This window comes from Cebus imitator, unplaced genomic scaffold (genome assembly GCF_001604975.1).
Source record: "Cebus imitator isolate Cc_AM_T3 unplaced genomic scaffold, Cebus_imitator-1.0 Scaffold352, whole genome shotgun sequence".
NCBI classification, from domain to species: Eukaryota; Metazoa; Chordata; class Mammalia; order Primates; family Cebidae; genus Cebus; species Cebus imitator.
Genome location: NW_016107667.1, coordinates 1,301,315 through 1,325,702, shown reverse-complemented (window position 1 = coordinate 1,325,702; position 24,388 = coordinate 1,301,315). Strand labels below are relative to the sequence as shown.

At 43.2% G+C, this 24,388-nt stretch overlaps 1 protein-coding gene across 11 annotated transcripts in view; it reads left to right on the top strand.

Annotated features, from left to right (window-relative positions):
- The window catches only part of SRPK2 (SRSF protein kinase 2), a 277,462-nt gene extending 253,363 nt beyond the window's left edge, over window positions 1-24,099 (top strand). For 3 of the 11 annotated variants that reach the window (XM_017506256.2, XM_017506258.2, XM_037730553.1), the window contains 6 exons: window positions 3,263-3,363; window positions 3,470-3,577; window positions 9,792-9,861; window positions 10,511-10,603; window positions 10,975-11,067; window positions 21,811-21,995. In XM_017506256.2, the coding sequence (XP_017361745.1) occupies window positions 3,263-3,363; window positions 3,470-3,577; window positions 9,792-9,861; window positions 10,511-10,603; window positions 10,975-11,067; window positions 21,811-21,995 (650 nt within the window). Of the gene's footprint in view, window positions 1-3,262; window positions 3,364-3,469; window positions 3,578-9,791; window positions 9,862-10,510; window positions 10,604-10,974; window positions 11,068-21,810 lie in introns of all 11 variants that reach the window. The other 8 variants (XM_017506253.2, XM_017506263.2, XM_037730554.1 and 5 more) reach the window with 5 other exon arrangements.
- The last annotated feature ends 289 nt before the right edge of the window (window positions 24,100-24,388 follow it).

The window sequence follows — 24,388 nt, the reverse complement described above, 5'->3', positions numbered from 1 at the left end:
GTCGCTACAGTGGTGGCTCAGTCAGAGGTACAATGAAAGCATTTCAGTTTGGTTTCAGTGGGCTTCTTGAGAATGTAGCAGCCTGATACCTTAGTTCAGGAACTATCACAGTGAGAAAGGAAAGAAAAGCAAAATCTCTTTTACCTCCTGTTGTGTTTTTATACAATTACATTATTGAGATAAATTACCTAGTATCATTTGGAGCACAGTAGAAGCTGAGTAACGGTTTACAAACCTGAACCAGGAGGAAAACAGCATGTCACTAAAGAGATTCTGTTCAGTGAACCTTAATGAGGCATATAAAGTACCAAAAAAACCCTGAATTTAGGCTGGGTGTGGTGACCTAAGCCTATAATCCCAGCACTTTGGGAGGTTGGGGCGCACAGATCAGTTGAGGCCAAGAGTTTGAGACCAGCCTCGCCAACATGGTGAAACCCTGTTTTTACTAAAAATACGAAAATTAGCCAGGCATGGTGGTATGTGCCTTTAGTCTCAGCTACTTGGAAGGCTGAGGCAAGAGAATGGCTTGAACCCGGGAGGCAGAGGTTGCAGTGAGCAGAGATCGCACCACTGCACTCCAGCCTGGGTGACAGAGTGAGACTCTGTCTCAAAAAAACAAAAACAAAAAAACACCCTGAACTTAAATGTGAGGTAATGGGTCTTTGAAAGAATATTTGTTCTGGTGTAATTGAATTAAGCAGCTCCTGAGAAATGTTTTTAAAAACATCTCAAAGTGGCTGGCAGATTACAAATCATCTCCTTCCACCTGAGTGCCCTCAGATAACAGCCAACTCAGTTACCTGTTCTCATGGAGAAAAATCTTCCTGTGGCTCAGGGGGACCACAGTATGTATAACAGGGCTTCTCTGTCTTCTCATTAGACCTATGATTTGAGTAGTTTGTCGGGGTGCAACTTGCTCTTGGGCCTCCCCTTCTCTCTGCTGCTGCTTTCTGGTCCCCTACTGATCAGTTGGGAGCCTCCTGTCCCAGATGATGGTTCAGTTGGTTGCAGCAGAGAGAAGCCCCTGCATCTGGCCAGGCGCCCAGACCCTGTCCTGCCTCTCCTGTGTTTGGGTTTTTAGTTTCTTTGGCGGGCGGGGGTGATCTCTTCCAATTCTTCTTCTCCTGGACAACGAGCCTCATAGAGTTTAAGTCATTTGCCAGTCTTAAAACTGGTAGGTGTTGAAACGTAGATTTGAATCTAGTTCTTCAGACCTCAAATTCCATTTTCCTTCTTGCTGATTCTCCTTGATTAAATGACATAAGAGGCATTCATGTAGTCATGTCTAGTGTTGTTCATCTACCTGTTGGGTCAGGAGTTTATATTTATCCTGGACCTCTGTTCTCAGCCCCACATGAATCAGTGTGTTACATTTTGCCTTCTTTTGTTGGTCTTTGTGTTTTTTGCTGAGTTCTTGTGTTTCTTTCCCTCAGCTCATACCTGGCCTTTGATGAGGCTCTCCGGTGGATCAGAATCCTTATAAAGAAGGAAGCAGGGATATGGAAGGTAGCAAGAAGGGAGTATCTGTACCTGGCTGGCTCAGTTGATTAACATGCTGGAGGAATAGGTCTTGAGGGCTAAAGTATTGGTCATTCTCTTGGCATCCTCTGGAGCCCTCCTAGGAAGCTGTGTGGGCACCCTAGGTCCTGAGGCCTTGCCTGTTTACTGCCATACTGCAAGTTACAAGGCTGGCCCTCTTTCCTGTTACAGGGGGTGCTGAAGAATCACAGCCTCCTCAAGCACCCTGGTTCCACAGCTCATACGTACCCCAACAGACATTTAGTTCATTTCAGCAGTGCTCAGCTTCAAGGGAACAAAGGGCCTCTCCTAGGTAGGTGTTTATGTTAGTCCGTTCTCACATTGCTGTAAAAATATCGGAAACTTGGTAATTTATAAAGAAAACGGGTTTAGTTCGCTCACAGTTCCACAGGCTGTAAAAGAAGCATGGCTGGGGGGCCTTGGGAAACTTTTTATCATGGTAGAAGGGGAAGCAGGCATCTTACATGGCTGTAGCAGGAGGAGGAGAGAAGGGGGATGTACTACACACTTTTAAACAACCAGATCTCACGAGAACTCACTCAGTATGACGAGAACAGCAGGATGGAAATCTGCCCCCATGATCCAGTCACCTCCTACCAGACCCCTCCTCCAACACCAGGGATTTCAATTCAACATGAGGTATGGGCGGGGGGCACAAAGCCAACCATATTAGTGTTTAATGTTCAACACTTAGCAGGCTTTTCTGCTTAGTTTTTAAATACCATTTCAAAATTACTTATACAATAAATAAAAATCATGGTTTCTTTCATCTTTACCAGGAATCTGATCTTGTAGGTCAGTTTGAGGTTTGGTGATGAAGATACTGACTTTCAGGACTATTTTTCTGGGCCTCACCAAATTACTTTTCTTTGTCACTTGCCCCTTGGTTAACTGTGCTTCATACAGGCATGATCTCAACTTGTCTGAGAAGATCCTCTGGTCCCAGAATCCCTGGGAAGCTGGCCCTATACCTACCTTTGAGATTCCCTGGGGTCACCCTGGAATTTAGAATGACTGCCTGAGTATATGACAAGTTCATGAGTGACCTCAGACGTTGCCTTTATGGCCCAGGCCATATCAGGACCCCTCTGTCTGGAGCTTTCCTTGTCTAAAACAAAACCAGAATATTTTAGTCCATGTCTTTAATCTGTGCTTGTTAGTCACCAGTCATCTACCCCTTGAGATGTATGTATGCTCAGTCCAAGCAGCGGGAACTGTAGGGATGATGTGGGTGTGAGGTGTGGGTGCCAGGGACCCTGACGTCTTGCAGTGTCCAAGGAACTGTTGTTATTGGGAGCGATTGGCCAGTGTTCTTTCTGTCTTCATGTTCCTTGTAATAATGCATGAGCGAGTTCGATCCCCGGTCATGAGAGGATGGACTCTGACATCATGAATAGCTGCCTCAAAGTTGCAGACAGGGAGACAGCAAAGCTGGCTTGTTCTAGGGCTGACCTGGACCTGAAGGAGCTGAAGATGAAAAGAGGAAGGGCAAGATAGTGCCCATGGCATCCTGTGGGCAGCCCAGTTTGCTCTTTTGTGCAGTATTTTCCTGAGGTGGAAACCAAGCAGTTTTAATACTGTCAAGTTTAATTTACAGTATTCCAGGCCCAAGTGATCATTCCATCACTCTTCAGGAAAGGAGACTGACGCTGGCAAACTCTGTGCTCACGCATGTAAACCACTTATCCCAACCACTAACTGTCCTGCTGTTTGCTCATGCCAGCAAAAACCCGGGCGGCTGACTTGTTGGTGAATCCCCTGGATCCCCGGAATGCAGATAAAATTAGAGTAAAAATTGCTGACCTGGGAAATGCCTGTTGGGTGGTAAGTAGAGCTTTCTTTTTAAAACACTTTGGTCATGATTCTATGTGCAAAGACACTTTTTGAATGTCTGTGTTGCTCTGTGGTAATGCAGTCTGTTCCCTTCCAGCATAAACACTTCACAGAAGACATCCAGACACGTCAGTACCGCTCCATAGAGGTTTTAATAGGAGCAGGGTACAGCACCCCTGCGGACATCTGGAGCACGGCATGTATGGTAAGGATGGCTTTGCCCTTTGCTGCCGTGGAAATTGACTTATTCCTTTCATACTCTGGATGGGGCTGAGTCTCTCTGGGGCATGTCTTCTCAGTTTTTCTGACTGTAAGGGTCAGAACATGGGCTGGGTGAGGGGAACGTTGCTGCCGCAGGAATCTTAAGAAGTGTAAGGATCCTCCTCAGGCAGGCCTTGGGTGTAAGACTGCCTGAGGCAGGCAGGTGGGAGCCCTCTAGGTAGCCTCTGCTGGGGCAACCAGACACCCAGGGTTCCTCACCTCTTACTGACTGGAAGGGATTTCCCCAGATGCCAACGCATAACCTCTCTTTCCTTATAAAGCAAGAGCTAGAGGATATTTTGGCTTATTCTAGGATGTCTGGCCACCTCTGAGACAGTGGCAGCAACGCCCACTCCCTCTGACAAGAGTCTTTTCCCACAGTGATTGTGATGACAGCTTCCATAGGGCAGCAGAAGCCTCTTCTTTCCCTGGTCAGGCCTGTTTTGCTGAGGTTTGGTGCCACCCAGTTGCACTGTGTCTAAACTCTCCTGGCCCTGCCTGGGCATGTGTCAGTCATTGACCCTGAACCTGTGAGTTGGTGCACACAAGGGGCCCCGTGTCTTCAATCCAGTTCCTGGTTCTCTTCCTCCGCCCTGTTTCCTGGTCCATTGAGCACCTTTTTCTCAGTGGGCTTTACTTAGTTGTGCCGTGTTGGGAAAGGTGGGTTGCTTGCTGTGGGGTTTCATGCTTTTCCTATTCCATATTGTTTTTTATCCACATTTCCTCTCGTATTTGAAAGAAAGGACTTGTGTGGAAGGCTTAGCATTTTTCTTCTCTCTGAAAAAAAGCAATGCAGAATAAATATATTAATTTTGTGTTATTCAGAGGTTAACTTAACAATTCTCTTGCATTTACTGTGTTTTGCCTCCTCTAATGCTCCAGTAAATGCATTGTTGAGCAGATAGTGCCAGCTGATAGGAGAAACAGGAGATAAAGTCCTTTACCTTTGACTCAGCATGATCTGGGTCAGCACATGGCCAGATAGGTCCTGAAACACCTGGCCTTTCTATTCCCTCGTTGCTCTTACGGATAATAACAGATATTAATGTTTAAATTATTAAAGGTGTTAAAGTTCTTCTATATCAAAAACCAAGTCCCTGCCTTAGCTAGGTATTGAAAAGAACAGTTAAAGGAACCGGTGGACAGTGATGGTTACTTTGAATTTAGGGAGTGCTGTGTAGAGAGGCATTTGACCTCTCTGTGACCCTAACAGGCAAACTGAGACCTGGGGGAGTAAGCGGAACAGGAGCTGCGGGAACAGTGAGTGGGAGTGTGGGAAGCAGGGGCCACTTCAGGATGTGGGGAGGGTAGGCCCAATGGCCACCAGCAGCAGGGCTGCCCTGAATTAGGTGCTAAGAACTCTTTCAACTCTGAAATGCCGTGCTTCTAATTTGGGGTATTAAGTTTGGTGATATAACCAGAAAAGTAGGACATAGTCACGGATGTAGTGGGATAATGGAGCTGTCAGCACAATTTTATACCGGGTTATCTGTCCTTCCTTCCATTAGATGAAGGTTTGTCCCTCCATACAATTTCCTGTCCCGTTTACTTACTGAAATGCTGTTGCTGTGAACAGTGGCATAAATATCAACAACAGGTTCCCAAGGAAAAGCCTTCTCTGTCTCCTCACCTGCTCCCTTCCCAAGAATTAAGCATAAGCTCTGTTAGCACTAGCAGGGCCGCTTATGAGATTTTCTTTTTTAGTTGGTTGTCATAAGGCAGATCTTTTTTTTCTTTTTTTAGGTAAGGGGCAGGCCTTCATTCCCTGTCTCTCCCACCCCCAAAAGTCATGGCTTTAGAGGTTTCTTTTGTTTTTCTTAGATAACCTAGGTGCAATGAGGCAGAGTTTGTTACCTCCACTGTTTTGTTGTAGTGTAAAAATCATACATTTAATATATTAAATTAGACCTCCTAATACCAAGCTTGATGGTTAAGCCTATAGTCTTTGAGGGTTTTGTTTGTTTAGAGACAAGGTCTTATTCTCTCACCCAAGCTGAACTACAGTGGCATGACCATGGTTCACTGCAGATTCCACTTCCCAGGCTCAAGTTATCCTCCTGCCTCAGCCTCCGGTGTAGCTGAGACTATAGGCACATGCCACCACACCAGGCTAATTTTTGTATTTTTTGTAGAGATGGAGTTTCATCATGTTGTCTAGGCTGGTCTTGATCTCTTGAGCTCAAGTGATCCACCTACCCTGGCCTCCCAAAGTGCTGGGATTACAGGCATGAGCCACTGTGCCCTGCTGTCTTTGAGTTTTCTAAATAGTATCACATCTCACAGAGACTCTGTTGGGAATGACAGCTGATGGGTGGTAGCCAGGTTCCCTTGGCTCTTGTCAGGGAGGAGAGCTTTAGGCTCTGCAGCTGGAGAAGCACAACAGAATGAGGCACTGCAGCAAGGGTATGTCGTTTTTGAATCTGTTTCACTTTTCTTGAGTTTTACTTTTTCTTGAGCTTTACACCTTCCAGGTGTAAGTACATGTAATCTGAAACTTCTTTGTGGTTAAAGCGTTGGTTCCTCTCCATTTATGCATTAGAGGCCCTGGTAGGACTTTTTATGAGCTCCATGGTAAATCCAGGTTAGTGCCATAGAAACAACCACCCTGGCCAACATGGTGAAACCCTGTCTCTACTAAAAATACAAAAAAATTAGCTGGGCGTGGTGGTGCGTGCCTGTGGTCCCAGCTACTCAGTAGGCTGAGGCAGAAGAATTGCTTGAACTCAGGAGGCTAAGGTTTGCGGTGAGCCAAAATTGTGTCACTGCACTCCAGCCTGGCGACAGAGCAAGACTCCATCTCGAAAGAAAAAAAAACAAAAACAACAAGAAAAGCCATTCCAACCAACTTAACCAGAGTTCTTCTACACTGGTCACATTACAGAATAGTTAGGTGATCTTATTTGTTCAGAATGAGGGTACTTTGGCATAGGAGAACGTTTTAGGAGAGAGACGCTGGGTCTCCTAGGAGGTCACAAACAAGTAGGTCCAGGGAAAATTCGCCTTTGAGGGGATTGGGCCAAATACAGAAGAAAGAACCCAAAGTTCCCAGGTATTAATAATAATAAAGGTAATACTTGGGCCCAGGGAGGTGGTGTATACCTGTAATCCCAGCACTTTGGGAGGCCAAGGCAGGTGGATTACCTGAGGCCAGGAGATTGAGACCAGCCTGGCCAACATGGCCAAAACCCATCTCTACTGAAAATACAAAAATTAACCGGGTATGGTGGCATGTTTCTGTCCCAGCTACTTGGGTGGCTAAGGCAGGAGAATCATTAGAACCCAGGAGGCCGAGGTTGTGGTGAGCCAAGATTGCGCCGCCGTATTCCAGCCTGGGTAATAGAAGGTTATACTGGAAGGAACTTACTGAGTTGAAGGCAGAGTTTTTTCATTGTAATGTACATTTGCCGTGTTGCACATGTCATATTGTTTTTTTTTTTTTTTTGAGACGGAGTTTCGCTCTTGTTGCCCAGGCTGGAGTGCAATGGCGCGATCTCGGCTCACCGCAACCTCCGCCTCCCGGGTTCAGGCAATTCTCCTGCCCCAGCCTCCTGAGTAGCTGGGATTACAGCTGGGATTACAGGCACGCGCCACCATGCCCAGCTAATTTTTTGTATTTTTAGTAGAGACGGGGTTTCACCATGTTGACCAGGATGGTCTCGATCTCTTGACCTCGTGATCCACCCGCCTCGGCCTCCCACAGTGCTGGGATTACAGGCTTGAGCCACCGCGCCCGGCCGCACATGTCATATTGTTAAGAGAATCTAGTCACTCACCAAAGAATCAAAAATAGGTAGCATTATAGCCTCCATCTTCCTTCTTCCTTTAAAACAACAAAAAAATTATTTCATTGATCGGCTTCTGTACATGTTTTCTTGGAAATATATCGGTGCTGGAAGCCGCAGTGGCTCAGATCAGTTGTCCTGGTGCTTGAGGAGCCAAAGCTACGTGTTCGAGGCCAGCCTGGGCAAAAAAAGAACCTCTCATTCATTAAAAAAAAAAAAAAAAAAAAAAGGAAATATATGGGTGCTTTTTCAAAGAATATGTAGCTGACATATTTTGACAGTGAGAAATATGTACAAAGCTGGGCGCAGTGGAGTGTACCTGTAGTCCCAGCTTCTTTGGAGGCTGAGGGAGGATCATGTGAGCCCAAGAGGTCAAGTCCAGCCTGGACAACATAGTGAGGTCCCATCTCTAAAAAATGTAAAAGATAAATATATGAACCAGCTTGAAGTTGTTTTGAAAATTAATTAAAAGAGATAGCATAAGGCTCAAAGCAGGGGTTGAAAAGCAGCTGGAGCTTGCTTTGGAACTTGATCCAAGCTTTTCAAGTCCTTGGTGTCCCATTAGGGTTTTCAGATTTTTCTCTTAGCTTGTAAGATACTGAATTGATTATTTCTCAGACTAGAAAAGACTCTCCTGGTCATTAAGGATGTAATCCAGTTGTTCCACGTGGATTTGGGGCCTCTTGTGAGGTTTTCCTGCCCTCATCTGGGATTGGCCCAGCTGTCTTTTTTGTTTATTGGGTGGAAAGGAGAGGCCCTACGTGAGGGCCTTCCTGGGTTCTCCGCTGGTGCCTTCGTGCATCCCAGTGCTGGGACCACCAGCTTACCGTGCTGAGATGTGACACGTCCATGCCCTGCTCTGACCTATGCCAGGTTCAGGGCAGGGATCCTGAGTTCATAAGCTAATGTTCATCTCATGGGCAGCTGGCAGCCATCTTGTCACCATGGTTCCTTCCTTTAACTGATTCACATGCAGTCTTTTTTTTTTTTAAACAAAAAAAGGTGAAAAGATGTACCCGCTCTTGGTTTGTTAAAGGCAGTCCTAGGAGAGGTGGCCCCTTACCCAGGCAAATGATTCTTCCCTTAAGGGTGCTTTCCCAGCACTGTGTGATCATTAAAAGAAAAAGAAGGTAGGTTGATACAGTGAAGTTTCCATAGTGCTGGCTCCTTGGGGTAGGAGTGGCGAGGGCAGCCACAGATTCACAGGCACCAGCGACTGGGCCTCTGAGCACCTTTTGGGACAGCAAGATCTGTTCAGAATAGAAACTGCTGTGAGAAAAAACAGAAATGGGATTTAGCTTATTCTTTTTTTCACTTTTAAAACATACTGTTTGATCAGCAGAGTAGCATTTTTGTATATTGTTACCAGCTTAAACTCATGCCCTTAAGGTTTTTTTTGTGAGCAAGTTAGATGGGAACAAATGCCCTTCGCTACATGTGGGCATGCTGAGGTACAGCCAGTGGCCACCCAGGAAGCCAGTGCTCCGTGACATCCACGAGAGGGTCTGTAAGGCCATCTGCTTCCTTACCTTGGGGAGAAAGACAGAGGGTCTTTTTTGTTTCCAGGTTTTCCTTTGGTTGAGTCAGAAATGAATGAAATGATGAAAATAGATGATAAGATGCTGAAAACAGTGCTTGATTACTAAAACATAAAGATCCTTGCCTAAAGGACACAGCAGCGTCTGCTAAACAGAGGCCAAGGCTATTACAATGGTTGAGGCAGGCGCTGGGGTCAGATGGGCCTAGTTGAGTCCTGGGTTGAATTCTAGTTCTACTGCTCATAGAAGGCATACCATTCTTTGGCCAGGCCTGCACACAGGTGTCGCTGACTCACTGTCATTTTGCTTCCTGCAAAATGAAGAGAATACATAGCTCAAATCTTTACTTAGAAGCAATGTAGGGCCAGGTACTGTGGCTCACGCCCGTAATCCCAACACTTTGGGAGGACGAAGTAGGCGGATCACCTGAGGTCGGGAGTTGGAGACCAGCCTGATGAACATAATGAAACCCTATCTTTACTAAAAATACAAAAAATTAGCCAGGCATGGTGGCACATGCCCGGGAGGCTGAGGCAGAAGAATCACTTGAACCCAGGAGCCCAGAGGTTGCAGTGAGCTGAGATCACCATTGCAGTCCAGCCTGGGTAACAGGAGCAAAACTGTTACCCGTCTCAAAAAGAAGAAAAAAAAAAGAAGAAATGTAAAAATACTTCTGAAACTTCCTTGAATGTGGAAGAAAGAAAATAGTGCACTTTTGGGAGGCTATTTTGTTTGATTCAGTTCTTCATAAAGTGGCGGTCTCTTCCATAAGGAAACAAAGCTGTTGACTTGGGGGCCATTCTCTGAAGTGCTTAGCATGTCGTCTGTTGTATCCTAGGCATTTGAGCTGGCAACAGGAGATTATTTGTTTGAACCACATTCTGGGGAAGACTATTCCAGAGACGAAGGTGAGTAGTGGTGCCTGCTGAATATCTCGGTCTAGGTCTCCTGCCAGCCCTGAACTTCAGTAGAGTACTGTATTTTTGTACTGAGATAGAGCCATGTTTTGGTTTTCAAACACCAAATTCAGACGCTTTTCCTTTGAATTTGACGCCCCCCTCAGTCTCATTGAATGGGCAAAGGCTGCCTGGCACAGGCAGCACTCTGAGAGCCCTCAGGGGCCTACACCAGTGGCTCTTCTGGCCTTGCACAGGGCAGGAACCTAGCTGGCCAAGAGAGGACAGATGATGCAGACCTGAAACCTCTCTGTGGTCCTTTTGACCACTGATGTGCTGCCCATTTCTCTGTCCTGTTTGGGAGCTGAATTGAAGACCCAGGAATTCTGGCTTGAATTCCATCTGTAAACCTGACCATCTCCATGCTTATTTGCTTGCGATGCTGGGGTGGCCTGGGGTGAGCTGGCCTCCGTAATGGTTACGGCTCCAGACGGTGCCTGAGGCCTGCTAATCCCACAAGCCTCTGCATGGATGTGCTGCAGACACTGTTGATTTGAATCTATTTCTGATTTTTTACTAATTTCAATTTTTCCCTCTTCTTTTATCCCATCCTTCCCTTTGCCCCTCCCATTCCCATATCCTTTTTTTCTCTCCTCCATAGACCACATAGCCCACATCATAGAGCTGCTAGGCAGTATTCCAAGGCACTTTGCTCTGTCTGGAAAATATTCTCGGGAATTCTTCAATCGCAGAGGTAGTACCTCTTCTTTTTGAAAAGCGCCACGATGCAGACAGAAACGGAAGAGCAGCTGCTGATTTTAGCATTAATGGCGACAAAGGCATTTCTCCTAAATTCGGAAAGCAATCCAGCAGAATTCCTGTGCTGGTAGAAAAGCTGTCAGGGAAGACCACATTTAGCCCTGTGCTGTGGTCACCCTGCTCATCAGCCCCTCTCCAGTGCCCTCCAGCTCTGGGTCCTGAATCCAGCCATGCGGGGAAGGCCTGTACTTTTGGTCATTCAGGTTGCGCTGTTTCTGTCTGCGCGGGCGGTGGTAGTGTCTGCATGCAGTGTACTGATTAAACTGTCGTGTGTTTCTGTTTTGCTGGCAATGTTTCCCAATGCAGATCACATAGCATTGATCATTGAACTGCTGGGGAAAGTTCCTCGAAAATACGCTATGTTGGGGAAATATTCCAAGGAGTTTTTCACCAGAAAAGGTAACAGTATTTATGCAACACTAATTTTCAGCATAGTCTTCTCCCAAAAGGAGAAATTGTGCATTCATGATGGCAGTGGCGAAAGATCTGGACTTTCACAGCTGGAGAATTCTGCCGAAGAAAGCTCTCAAGAAATAAACGTGACCCATCTGATACCTGGAGTAAGAACTTTGTAAGAGAACAGCCTTCCTAACAACATTTTTCTCCTCCACCTATCTGTATTCTTACTCCAAGTTACCAATCTGTGTATTCATATATTTATGGAAAGGCGTTTAGGTGATTGTTAAAAGGCAGCTAGACTTACCTTTCCATTTCTCATGTTCAGGTACTATCTTTAGTGGAACAGAGGTGGCCTAGAGACTTAACTTAATGAATGTCCAGGGACATGGCTTTTGGTCAGCCTGTGGTGGGTATAGGCCTGTGAAATGCTGCATACCTCACATTCTTCAAAATCACATCCTATGTTCCCACTGTTTTGTGTCACACTGTATTAAGGAGATTATTTTCGTGTTGTAGTTCTTACTGATCTTCCAACTGTTTATTTGCCCAGTGTAGTCCCCAGTTATTAATTTATAAAAACACCCCAGAGCCCCAGAAATATTTTTAAAAGAACCCCTCCTAAGTGCTATATGTGTGTGTGTGTGTGTGTGTGTGTGTGTGTATACATATATATATATGTATACACACACACACACACACATATATATATATGTATACACACACATATATGTGTATATATATATACACACACATATATGTATATATATATATTTTTTTTTTTTTTTTAGCTGGGAGTCTCTTTCTGTTGCCTAGGCTGGAGTGCAGTGGTGCGATCTCAGCTCACTGCAACCTCCACCTTCCAGGTTCAAGTTTTTCTCCTGCCTCAGCCTCCCAAGTAGCTGGAATTACAGGCGTGTGCCACCATGCCTGGCTAATTTTTTGTGTGTTTTTAGTAGAGATGAGGTTTCACCATGTTGGCCAGGCTGGTCTGAAACTCCTGACCTCAAGTGATCTACCCACCTTAAGCCTTCCAAAGTGCTGAAATTACAGGTGTGAGCCACTACAACCAGCCTGCTATATTTTTTTGTGATGAATATAGTTGGTCCTTTTACTTCATACTTTTCCAGGTTAGATTTTTTGTTTTTGGATGCAACATCCCTTAATAAAGAACTTTTAAAATTGATGTGAGTAGGACATGGGCTTTTAGAAATTTCTTTGAAGTTCCAGATACTCTGTCTCCCTTAGATGGATTTTCGCTCTTGTTTCCCAGGCTGGAGTGCCGTGGTGCGATCTTGGCTCACTGTAACCTCTGCCCCTGCCCCCCAGGTTCAAGCAGTTCTCCTGCCTCAGCTTCTTGAGAAGCTGGGATTACAGGTGCCTGCCACCACGCCTGGCTAAGTTTTTATATTTTTATTACAGATGGGGTTTCTCCATGTTAGCCAAGACGGTCTCAATCTCCTGACCTTGTGATCCACCTGCCTCAGCCTCCCGAGTAGCTGGGGCTACAGGTGCACACCACCACACCTGTCTAATTTTTTGTATTTTTATTAGGGACAGGGTTTTACCATGTTAGCCAGGGTGGTCTCAAAGTCCTGACCTCAGGTGATCCACCCACCTTGGCCTCCCAAAGTGCTGAGATTAAAAAGGTGTGAGCCACCACGCCTGGCCTCAAATTGATTTTTTATTTTCCTATGAGATAAGGAATTTTTATGGAGTAGTAATCTTTATTACTTACTTTGGTGAGGTTTGGCTAACCAGTCCTTATATTTTCCTTTAAATTATGTTTCCTTGTTAAATATACAAGACTTGAGAACTGACTGTGCTAAAGATGGTGGTTTCCTGCTGTATTTACTCTGGGCAAATTGACTACCCTTCTTAGATTTTATAGGGTCACCTGGTGAAGGCAATTTGTGAAATATATAATTCGATGTAATTATTTACCTCATTACCTCTCAGACTTATCACAGGTAAAAAATTATCAGGAAAAACCATTTATCAGACAATCTGTAATTATTTTTGGTTCTGATAATCTGGTCTTTGAATCTAGGCCGTGTTTGCCAGGTACAGAGTTGCCTTCTTACATGGAGACTCACAAGCACAGGCCCAGCTGGAGTCAAGGGCAGGAAAATGGTTTTGCTGTGAAACTGTGTTGAGTAATGGAGCTGGGCTCCCACCTGCTGTGAGAATGGCACATCTGGTCGTCTCTGAACTTCAGCTTCCTCATCTGTCAACAGGGGTTCTTTCAGGTTGGCCTTTATCCTTACAAGAAGGTATAAGAGGATGCCTGTACAGCACTGGACACAACCATAGCTGTTATTATTGCTAAAGAAAAGCTTTGAACAGGAAAACACCGGAAGCTTATGAATGTCTATACAGCAATATTACTGAGAGAACAGATTGAGTTTCCCTGGAAACTTACAGAAAATACTATTTGAAAATAATTGGGCTGGGTGCGGTGGCTCATGCCTGTAATCTAGCACTTTTGGGGGCTGAGCAGGTGGATCGCTTGAGGTCATGAGTTCGAGACCAGCCCAGCCAACATGGTGAAACCGCTTCTCTACTAAAATACAAAAATTAGCTGGATATGGTGATGGATACCTGTAATGTCAGGTACTCGGGAGGCTGAGGCAGGAGAATTGCTTGAACCTGGGAGGCAGAGGTTGCAGTGAGCCAGGATCATGCCACTACACTCCAACCTGGGTGACAGAGTGAGACTCTGTCTCCGAAAAAAAAAAAAGGAAGAAAAGAATTGAAACAAAAGTTGGGAATTGTTTTGGTCTGGGATTCAGTATGGCTTGGGGAATTATTTTATTTTATTTTATTTTTTTAATTGAAGTCATACCCCTCTTCCCACAGTTCAGAATGTTTCCAGAGCTGGTGGGGGAGATGGCTTGGCCCCTCGTGGGCCGTGGCTAGTAGGTGACTTGCCGTGAGCCCCCAGCTGTGGGTCAGATGGGAGTTGGGCCTGGTTTGTCACGGAAATAGAGAACATGATTTACTTGCAATGCTCTAGAGGTGAAGGAGAGACCTGAGAGACAGGGGCCACAGCACCTGCTTGGGCACCGTGGTTGGCTGAGCCTCATTTTCCACTGCGGCCAACTACGGTCAGGACCAACAGTAAAGTCACTCAGGAACTAGTCCTTTAATTGGAACCTTTCCTGAGTAACAAGGAGCCACTTTGAGTGACCTGGCTCTACATTTATCTTTTTTTTTTTTTTTTTTTTTTTTTTTTTTTGAGATGGAGTCTTGCTCTGTCACCAGGCTGGAGTGCAGTGGCGCAATCTCGGCTCACTGTATCCTCTGTCTCCTGCGTTCAAGCAATTCTTCTGCCTCAGCCTCCTGAGTAGCTGGGTCTACAGATGGCCGCCACCATGCCCAGCTAATTTTTGTATTTTTAGTAGAGACATGTTTTCACCATGTTGGACAGGCTGGTCTCGAACTCCTGACCTCAGGTGATCTGCTTGCCTTGGCCTTACAATGTGTTGGGATTGCAAGCGTGAGTCACCATTCCTGGCCGTGTCTTTGTCTTTAACTGTCTCTTGGGGGGGATCGAGGACTCCATACTGTGCACAGCGGCAAGGAGGGAAAGAGGAACAAAAAGAGAGGCCTTGAACAGTGAGAAAGTGAAGTCACTGAGTTGTTGGAAGGGTCCTGTAAGCGCCTGCAGGCGTGGAGCTGGTGTAGGCACCTGCTTTTGGGCTGTCACTCCTGTGGTGGTTCGTTTCAGTGAGGGCAGCCTGCATGTGGCCCTTTATGGCTGAAAGGCAGCTTCCACTTGGGCCTTTCTGTCAGTACGTTTGCTCCCTGAGACAGCTTATGGATGTGCATCTCCTGGTTACCGCCTTCATCACCACATATAATGAAAACTTGTGTGATTGAGTTGTTTTTTGAGCAGCGTATTTGAAGGTAACCTGCAGAGTTAAAATGCCTTTGGCGTCCTTCTTAATGACAGACCAAAAACATTTTGACATTAACTTCATTAATGTACGCATTTGTGTGGGCAGGTATTTCCATTTCTCTTGAAGACACGTGTGGAAAGTTTAAGTACAAATTTTCAAATTTTGTAGTAACTGGAACTCTTCTTTCCTTTTTTTGGGTGTAAGAGGGCATTTGTGACTAGGCGAGAAGTCCCCTGATAGATCAGGGAATTGGGACTTTAGTTCTTTCCTGATTATTGTTTATTTCTAATGGCGGTAGAGATCAGAGGGACTTAGAATTTTTATGGATGCCACAGGATAACATTATGAGGAATGAGGGCCTGTCATGGAAGTAGATTTCACCATGTTTCTTACGATGAGGGGTGTAGCTTTGCTGCATGAAAGATGTGTTTTGGCACGTTCCCTTTAGTAATATGTGAATGAATGTACATTTTGGAAATAATGGAATCTTAAAGTATATCCATTTAAATTGTTTTCCTATAATACCTAAAGTACTGTGCTAGAACTGTTAGAAAGCAAAATTTATTTATTTTTGTTTTTATTTTCTTTTTGAGACAGAGTCTCACTGTGTCACTCAGGCTGGACTGCAATGGTGCGATGTTAGCTCATTGCAACCTCAGCCCCCCAGATTCAAGCGATTCTCCTGCCTCAGCCTCCCAAGTGGCTGGAATTACAGGTGCGTGCCACCATGCCTGGCTAATTTTTGTATTTTTAGTAGAGGCAGGGTTTCACCATGTTAGTCAGGCTGGTCTCCAACTCCTGACCTCGTGATCCGCCCACCTCGGCCTCCCAAAGTGCTGGGATTACAGGTGACAGCCATTGCGCCCAGCCAAAAAGCAAAATTTAAAACAGCTGTTGATATGCCTAAGTCACCTTTGAAAGCAGTACTAATGGAGAGTTGATTTCCCAGGAAGTTTTCTGGCTCTTTTTCCTCTGGGATCAGAAGTAGATTTTCATCCCTGCCATAGGGCCAGAGAGAGTGGGGTCTGTGTGTGAATGGTGAGCATCAGATGCCCCTCATCTGTCTCCTCTTCTTGTTTATAATTTAAGAAGTCATGATCATTACTAGTTTGAATCATTCCTTAGCCAGAAAGTTCAAAGATGAGCTGGAGTTTTGGGCAGGGAATGTAATTACAGCTCTTACCCTATAAAGGTTAATTTGCTGGACATGAGTCACCAGCATTAAGAAACTAGTGTGTTGAGAGACGGGCCAATAGAAACCCTTACCTCCATGGGGATTTCCCCTGTCCTGTCTTCAAGAAGTGGGTGGTCCCCAGAAGCATTCCAGCCCTCAGATCATGGTAGGAAAAACAGTGCAGCCTGGAGCAGATCTCACTGGGCTGCTCACCAGGAATTTTTCTGACTATTCAGCAGGCATATTTTAGTAAAAGTTGCTCTGCTGATAATGGGATTATCAAAGGAGACTGTTTACTTAAGAAAAAAAACTGGTCTGTAGATGAGAGCATCAAGTGTGTTGGGATAAAAGTGAGTAATTATGTGCATGTGTGTGTGTCAGACTACAGACCTTAAATGCAATTGAAAGTTTCAAAAGCAAGAAGCTTCTGTGCAGCAGCATAAACTCCACGTTTCCCCGAGTCAGGGGTAACATCGAGAGACGTGTGAGAACTGAGGGCAAAAACCCAGGAGCTGAGTTTTTTTTCTTTTCTTTTCTTTGCTTTGCTTTTTTTAAAGACAGGGTTTCACCATGTTGGTCAGGCTGGTCTTGAACTCCCAACCTCAGGTGATCTGCCCACCTGGCCTCCAAAGTGGTTGGATTACAGGTGTCAGCCACCACGCCTGCTGGAGCTGAGGTTTTAAAAAGAGATACTGTATTCTGTATTTTTAATATTTAGTGTCCAAGCTGAACTTGTCAGAATGTGTTTTAAAATTACCTCCTGAATACCTAAAAAGTGACAGATTCTTTTGATGCTGTAAAGAGCAAAGAAAGCTCTTTGGTGAGCACTTGACAACTAGATAGGCTGGGGTTGTCACTGATAAACAACACTCCTCTTGTTTATCCCTCCATCAGATGATGGGCGTTTACTTTTCCTCCCCTTTTTGGCTATTAGTGATGGCCGACTGTGATCATTAATGTAGACGTTTGTGTGGGCAAATATTTCTGTTTCTCTTTAATACACGTGTGAAAATTTAAGTACAAATTTTTTAATTTTGATGGAAGTCCAGTTTATATACACTTTACAATTTGTGCTGTTGATGTCACATCTAAGAAATCCTTGCTTACTTCAATGTCATGAAGGTGAAGTTTTCTAGGAATTGCTTAGTTTTAGCTCGTAGGTGTACGATCTCTTTTGAGTTAATTTTTATATGTGATGTAAGGCAGAGTTTATACACATTTTAAACTCAAATATTTACTTATGTGTGGTTGTCTAATTGTATCAGAATTCATCCAGATCTCTTAATTGTCTCTTGCTCTGTACTGGTATTTCTTGGTGGGTTTACTTTCTACTAGTAGTACACAAAGTTGATGCTCATCTGTTTATATCATGGTTTGCTTTGTAATTACCAGTATTCATGTAAATATGGTTCAGGATTTGCCTTGAGAGTCCTCCCACATGTGTGTAAAACCGCATGGGCTTCTTTGTTTAATTCTGGAATATGACAATTTCATGGATAAAATAATATATTTTCTGTCACAAACCACTTTAAGATTCAAGAGAAGTATAATGGAACTTCCCTGTTTCCTTAGAAGGACTCTGCAAGTCCAGGACTGGTCAGTACATTTGCTGTCACTCAGAGCCTGCTTCCTGTCAGTTTTCCTTGGGTCTGTCAAGCTGTTTCTCAGAGCAGATTCAGAAGCCTGACGGGCTCCTGGGAAACAGCACAATTGGCCAAATTCCTCACTTGGCTGCTGGGCTCACTTTTGCTCACTTTTGTGTGGGAGTTAATACTGGGATAGCTGATAGTCTCAGGAAGGGTGAAGTGATACTCCACATTCTTTAAGGAGGACAGGCTAGAAATGGGGCTTTAAAAAATTAAAATTGTCACAGTTGTCTAGTTATCTGTAAAATTTATTTCACTGAAACACATCTTCATATATTTTCTTTATTCCTTTATTTGTTTTCTTTGATGACAGAATCTCACACTGTTGCCTAGGCTGGAGTGCAGTAATGAGATCTCAGCTCACTGCAATTCATATATTTACCTAAGAGAAAATAATTATCAAGGTAACTTTTTTTTTTTTTTGAGACAGAGTCTTGTTCTGTTGCCTAGGCTGGAATGCAGTGGCTCCATCTCTGCTCACTGCAACCTCCACCTCCTGGGTTCAAACAATTCTTGTGCCTCAGGCTCTTGAGTAGCTGGGATTACAGGTGCGCACCACCACACCTGGCTAATTTCTGTATTTATTAAAGATTGGGTTTCACCACGTTGGCCAGGCTGGTCTCGAACTTCTGACCTCAAGTGATCCGCTTGCCTTGGCCTCCCAAAGTGCTACCATTATAGGAATGAGCCACCACATCTGGCTGGTAACATTTCTTTAACTTGTTAGGGTGCTACTTTTATAATAAGAGCAAATGGTGGAAGTGTGTTTTTGAAATATGCTTTCCTCTCTTATTCCTACTTATCATTCTAAGTGATGGAGGTGGCTCTATTTCTTGGGTATCATCTGCAGGGCTGGAGCTGGCTCGTGGACTCAAGACCCTCGCTCATCCAGTGAGCCCACTCCTCTTGTGTCTGCTAGCAGTAGATACAGAGTGAGGGGCTTGAGCTGTGTGTTCAAGTAATCTTACCAACTCTTGCCAGGGTAAGGTTACTTCTGATACTGAGTTTAAGGGTTTGTACATATAATCATTATAGCCTTTAGATGAATTGATTTTCTTTGCATTATGGAGTTTTTCCACATATTTAACACACTCTACATACTTGGTTTTTTTAGAGGCAGTTCAGTGTTTTGTTAAATTGCTATGTGTTGAGGACCGCAGATGTTTAGGACTCTCTTGTTGCTGTTTATAGACTGCTTCTTTGCACATACAATCTTTACTTGGTCCAAAGTGGTTAGATATTTTATGCTGCTCTTTGCAAATGTTTCTACCAGTTTATAGCATGCCTAGTTATGGATGAATAGTTTCTCGTGAACTTCCAGTATTGTTTTCCTCACTGTTACTATACAGCTGTGAAGCAGCTATAGTGGTAAAGCTTACCTTTTCATGGAAGACTGTACTTAATTTGATGCCTTGTTGATGGATCTTAGTTTAAAACCTGGCCCCCTCAGAAATAGGTTCCTTTACTATTTTCTGCAGACAGTGCTTCTCTGTAGTTGCATTTGTTTGCAAACTGGAGAGTGTTTATTCTGAGATAGAATAGCTGAATGTCATAAAAGTTCTCTCCCCTTCGCAGAGAACTTGCTTTAGTCATGTGTGAGCTTTCTTAGTTTGCTTTAACTGTTGCTGTGGTGAGATCAGTCTAAATCAATATAGTCATATTACCAGCTTCAATTTCTACAAAATGTAGAAATTGAAACAACTACCAAAGCTGGTGTTTTGATTCACTTGATTTTCATCTTAATGAGCATTTTAATAATAAATCTTATGATGATCTGTAGGACATAGCTTGTTCTTTTACTACCCAATGTTGTACTATGGTTTTCTCCCATATTGTTAAGTAATATTAAGTATTATTAATCAAGTGAATATACCTTGTGTTTTGTTTAACCACTGTTTTTCTATTATTGGCTCTTTGTAATTTTGCAAGTATATATAGTTTTGTGCTGACATATATTAGGCATGAATTTGAGGTGGTGCAGCCAGGGTTTATCTTCTTAGGCTGAATTCCTAGAGCCAGAATTTCAGACTGGAGGGATAAACCTGCAGTCACTGCTCAGACTTTGTTTTTATGGAAGCTGTGTTTCCTTCAACAGGAGATTCCTTCCCACCTCTAAGATTGCAGGTTCATTTCTTCATCGATGCAGATCTGATCTCTAGTTTGACTGCGATACTTAACTGTGTCTCCAGTCCTCACATTGGAGCCGGAAGCTTATTTTACATCCCAAATCCTTTAGCAAGAAGCTCTCTTAAAAGATTCTTCATACAGAATCCTGTGCCCAGCATGATTGCAACTCTGTAGACATACTAATGTGTAAGAACATGCTTCACGGCCAGGCGCGGTGGCTCACGCCTGTAATCCCAGCACTTTGGGAGACTGAGGCGGGTGGATCATGAAGTCAGGAGTTCAAGACCAGCTTGGTCAACATGATGAAACACCCCATCTCTACTAAAAATACAAAAATTAGCTGGCCTGTAATCCCAGCTACTAGGGAGGCTTAGGCAAGATAATTGCTTTAACTGGGACCCAGGAGGCCAAGGTTGCAGTGAGCCCAGATCGCACCACCTTACTCCAGCCTGAGCTACAAGCGAGACTCCGTCTCCAAAAAAAAAAAAAGGAACATGCTTCACAATAGACATAACAGAAGATCTGTGCGGGGTAGGTTGTAGGCCACTTCCCCTTTTGTTCTTAGAATTTTTTGTAATGTTATTTTCTTTTTATTACGATTTTTTAAAGGGAAGGGCATTTCTAAATTGACTTGAATAAATGAAACAGAACAAGCTCCTGAGAACACCTTTGTGAGCAGAGCACTGATTATCTACTGATGCAGCTCATGAAAAAAAAAATTTACCTTGCTATATAGCAGGTGAAAGGGAGAGAAAAGTCAGCCTTTGCATGAAGTGTGCCACTCAGGTGCTTGAATGCCTCTCCCTCCCCACCGAGACCTGGGTGTTCTAGGGTGCAGGCAGAGGGGAGTGTTTCCTCTGCAGAAGATACTCGGGGTGCACTGGAGGGCACCTAAGGAGACCTGTTGGCAGGGGCATGGTGTCCTGTAATAACTCCAAACAGGCAGAGAAAATGAGTTATTCACAGTGAAATTTTCTGGAAATTTTGAGTTTGCTGCCTTTTTGAAAAGGGTTGTGGGGGACAGGGTTTTCCCTCTCTCTCATAGGCTAAACTACAATGGCATGACCTTGACTCACTATAGCCTTGACCTCCTAGACTCAGGCAGTGTTCCTGCCTCAGTTTGCTGAGTAGCTGGGATATGCCACCATGCCAAGCTACCTTTTTTTTTTTTTTTTTTTTTTTAACGTAGAAACAGGGTCTGTGTTACCCAGGCTGGTCTGAAACTCATTGACTCAAGGGATCCTCCTACCTCAGCCTCCCAAAGGGCTAGGATTACAGGCATGAGCCACGAGCCACTGCCCCCAACCCTTTTTTACAGTTTGACTTAAAAATACCTTTTTTTCTCTTATAAATGACTATTACAGCTCATAGGCCATTTACTAGCTTGTTAGTCATTCTTTTATGTCAACCAAAGCTGCATGTAACCCACACTTCTGATACTGCAGCAATATAACTTCAAGGTTTACAAATTAATGTCCTAGGATCTTAGATCTTAGAGCAAATACAGAGACGTGAATGATGTTCAATTTCGGTTTGCGTCAAGTTTGCAAATTTTATGAAAGATCTCAGGTTGAAATGAGATGGGCTTGCTTCAGCCTTTGGAAAAGAAAATACTCTGGGCATACTCAGCCCACTCCAGTTACTTAAAGAAACTTAGAACTGATATGAATGAACATTAACCTCTATTTACATTCACCAGGCTTCCTTGAAATGTACCTTGGTCATATGTACATGTTGTGATTATTGCTTATCGGGGAAAAGCTGGCGTTCTTTGTTGTTGCTGTGTAAGAGTTGAGCAGATGGTCGTCCGCTTCGTGGAAAAGAACCTGACTGGACCAACAATGGGAAATGCAAATTTGGAGCTTTCTTAACATTGTTCTGATTTTTTCCCCTGTAGGAGAACTCCGACACATCACCAAGCTGAAGCCCTGGAGCCTCTTTGATGTACTTGTGGAAAAGTATGGCTGGCCCCATGAAGATGCTGCACAGTTTACAGATTTCCTGATCCCGATGTTAGAAATGGTTCCAGAAAAACGAGCCTCAGCTGGTGAATGCCTTCGGCATCCTTGGTTGAATTCTTAGCAAATTCTACCAATACTGCATTCTGAGCTAGCAAATGTTCCCAGTACATTGGACCTAAACGGTGACTCTCATTCTTTAACAGGATTACAAGTGAGCTGGCTTCATCCTCAGACCTTTATTTTGCTTTGAGGTACTGTTGTTTGACATTTTGCTTTTTGTGCACTGTGATCCTGGGGAAGGGTAGTCTTTTGTCTTCAGCTAAGTAGTTTACTGACCATTTTCTTCTGGAAACAATAACATGTCTCTAAGCATTGTTGTGTGACATTGAAATGTCATTTTTTTGAATGAAAAATACTTTCCCCTTTGTGTTTTGGCAGGTTTTGTAACTATTTATGAAGAAATATTTTAGCTGAGTACTATATAATTTACAATCTTAAGAAATTATCAAGTTGGAACCAAGAAATAGCAAGGAAATATACAATTTTATCTTCTCGCAAAGGGACATCATTCCTGTATTATAGTGTATGTAAATGCACCCTGTAAATGTTAATTTCCATTAAATATGGGAGGGGGACTCAAATTTCAGAAAAGCTACCAAGTCTTGAGTGCTTTGTAGCCTGTGTTGCATGTAGCAGACTTTAACTGCTCCGAGGAGTTGTGCAGACTTTTCATTCCATAACAGTCCTTTCACATTGGATTTTTTAAAAAGTGGCTCTGGGTTGTAAGGTGTCATTCTCTGTATGGCACTTGAAAAGAAAAGATAAGCTTCTGATTTTAAAATATGCATTATAATTTAGCAGTCCCATTTGTATTTTTGCATATTTTTAAAAGTACTTTTAAAGAAAAAGAGCGATTTCCCTTTAAAAATGTGATGGCTCAGTACCGTGTCATGTTGTCTCCTCATGTTGGCACTGTAAGTTAAGCTCTACATAGATTAAATTGGAAAAGAGAAACGTGTTCATTTTGTGGAATGAAAAAATACATATATTTTTGGAAAAGCATGATCATGCTTGTCTAGACCACAAGGTATGATATATACAATTTGCAGCGCAGTGGGTATTTAAGAATACTCCTTAAAGCTAACAGGTAACAGTGATCACATTCATTCCATAGGTAGCTTTATGTGTGGCTACAACAAATTTTACTAGCTTTTTCATCGTCTTTTCCAGGAAATGAAGTTGAGAAAATGATTTTCCCTTTGCAGGTTGCACACAGTTTTGTTTATGCATTTCCTCCTTAAAATTAATTGTAGAATCCAGGACACAAACCATAGTAGGCAATACAATTTTAGAATGTAATATATAGAGGTATATTTAGCCTCTTTTAGAAGTCAGTGGATTGAATGTCTTTTTATTTTAAATTTTACATCATTAAGGTGCCTCGTTTTTGACTTTGTCCAATTAACATTTATTCATATGCCTTTGCAATAACTAGATTGTGAAAAGCTAACAAGTGTTGTAACAGTAATCCATTGTTTGAGGTGCTTGCAGTTGTCTTAAAAATTAAAGTGTTTTGGGTTTTTTTTCCAGACATTGCCTTGGTCATTGCCCTGTAAGTGATAGAATCAATGAACATTTGCCATCAGTTTAGTGTCACCAAAATTAAATACCAGCATTCCTGTTGCAGCAAATGTAGAACATGCATTAAGGCTTATTATAAGGAAATTATTTATTGTCTTTTAAGGGCAGAAGGGATTTAGGAGAAAAGCTACAGTATAGATTGATTATCTAGAATTTCAATGATCCCTTTTCATCCGTGGTTCATCAGAAACATACTAACTGCATTTGTTTGGTCATTGATTGCAAACTTAAAAGGGCATTCCCCATTAGGGAACAAGACACATAAAACCCTCTTAGGAATTGCCATTATATCACATACCACTGTGAGGTAGAATGTACCATTCATTCATTTCTTTATGGAATGTGCATGCTAAGCTTTTCTAATGAGGCTGTAGGTTTCCATGTAGATTCTATGATAGATGGTGGCTATAGACTGGTGATACTATCCATGATTTCTGTAGGAAACATCCTTACAACCATAGAGCACAATTTATATCTTCCCTAAGTGTAAAAGGATTTTTATCAGGGTGATAGTATACTTGAATGAAATTTGTCTAATGCAGTTTTTGCTCATACTGGAAAATAAACTAGATTATGAATTTTTAGGGGTGTGTCCCTTATGATAAAACAGCCCAACTGGTTTATAATACAGAAACAATTGTTCTAGAAGGAATATATATTTGTATTAGGCATGTGGTTTTATCAGATTCTTGGTGGTTTGTTGATAAAGAATGCACAAAAACTAAATGAGAACCACTGGTTATGCTAAACATTATAACCAGCTCTGACTTTAGTTGAATGTTCTATTTTTTCCTTTCTGTAGTCCATGTGAAATCTTCATGGAAAATGACAAGCAGTGGATCACATATGTGATTATAGCAGATACAGGAGCTG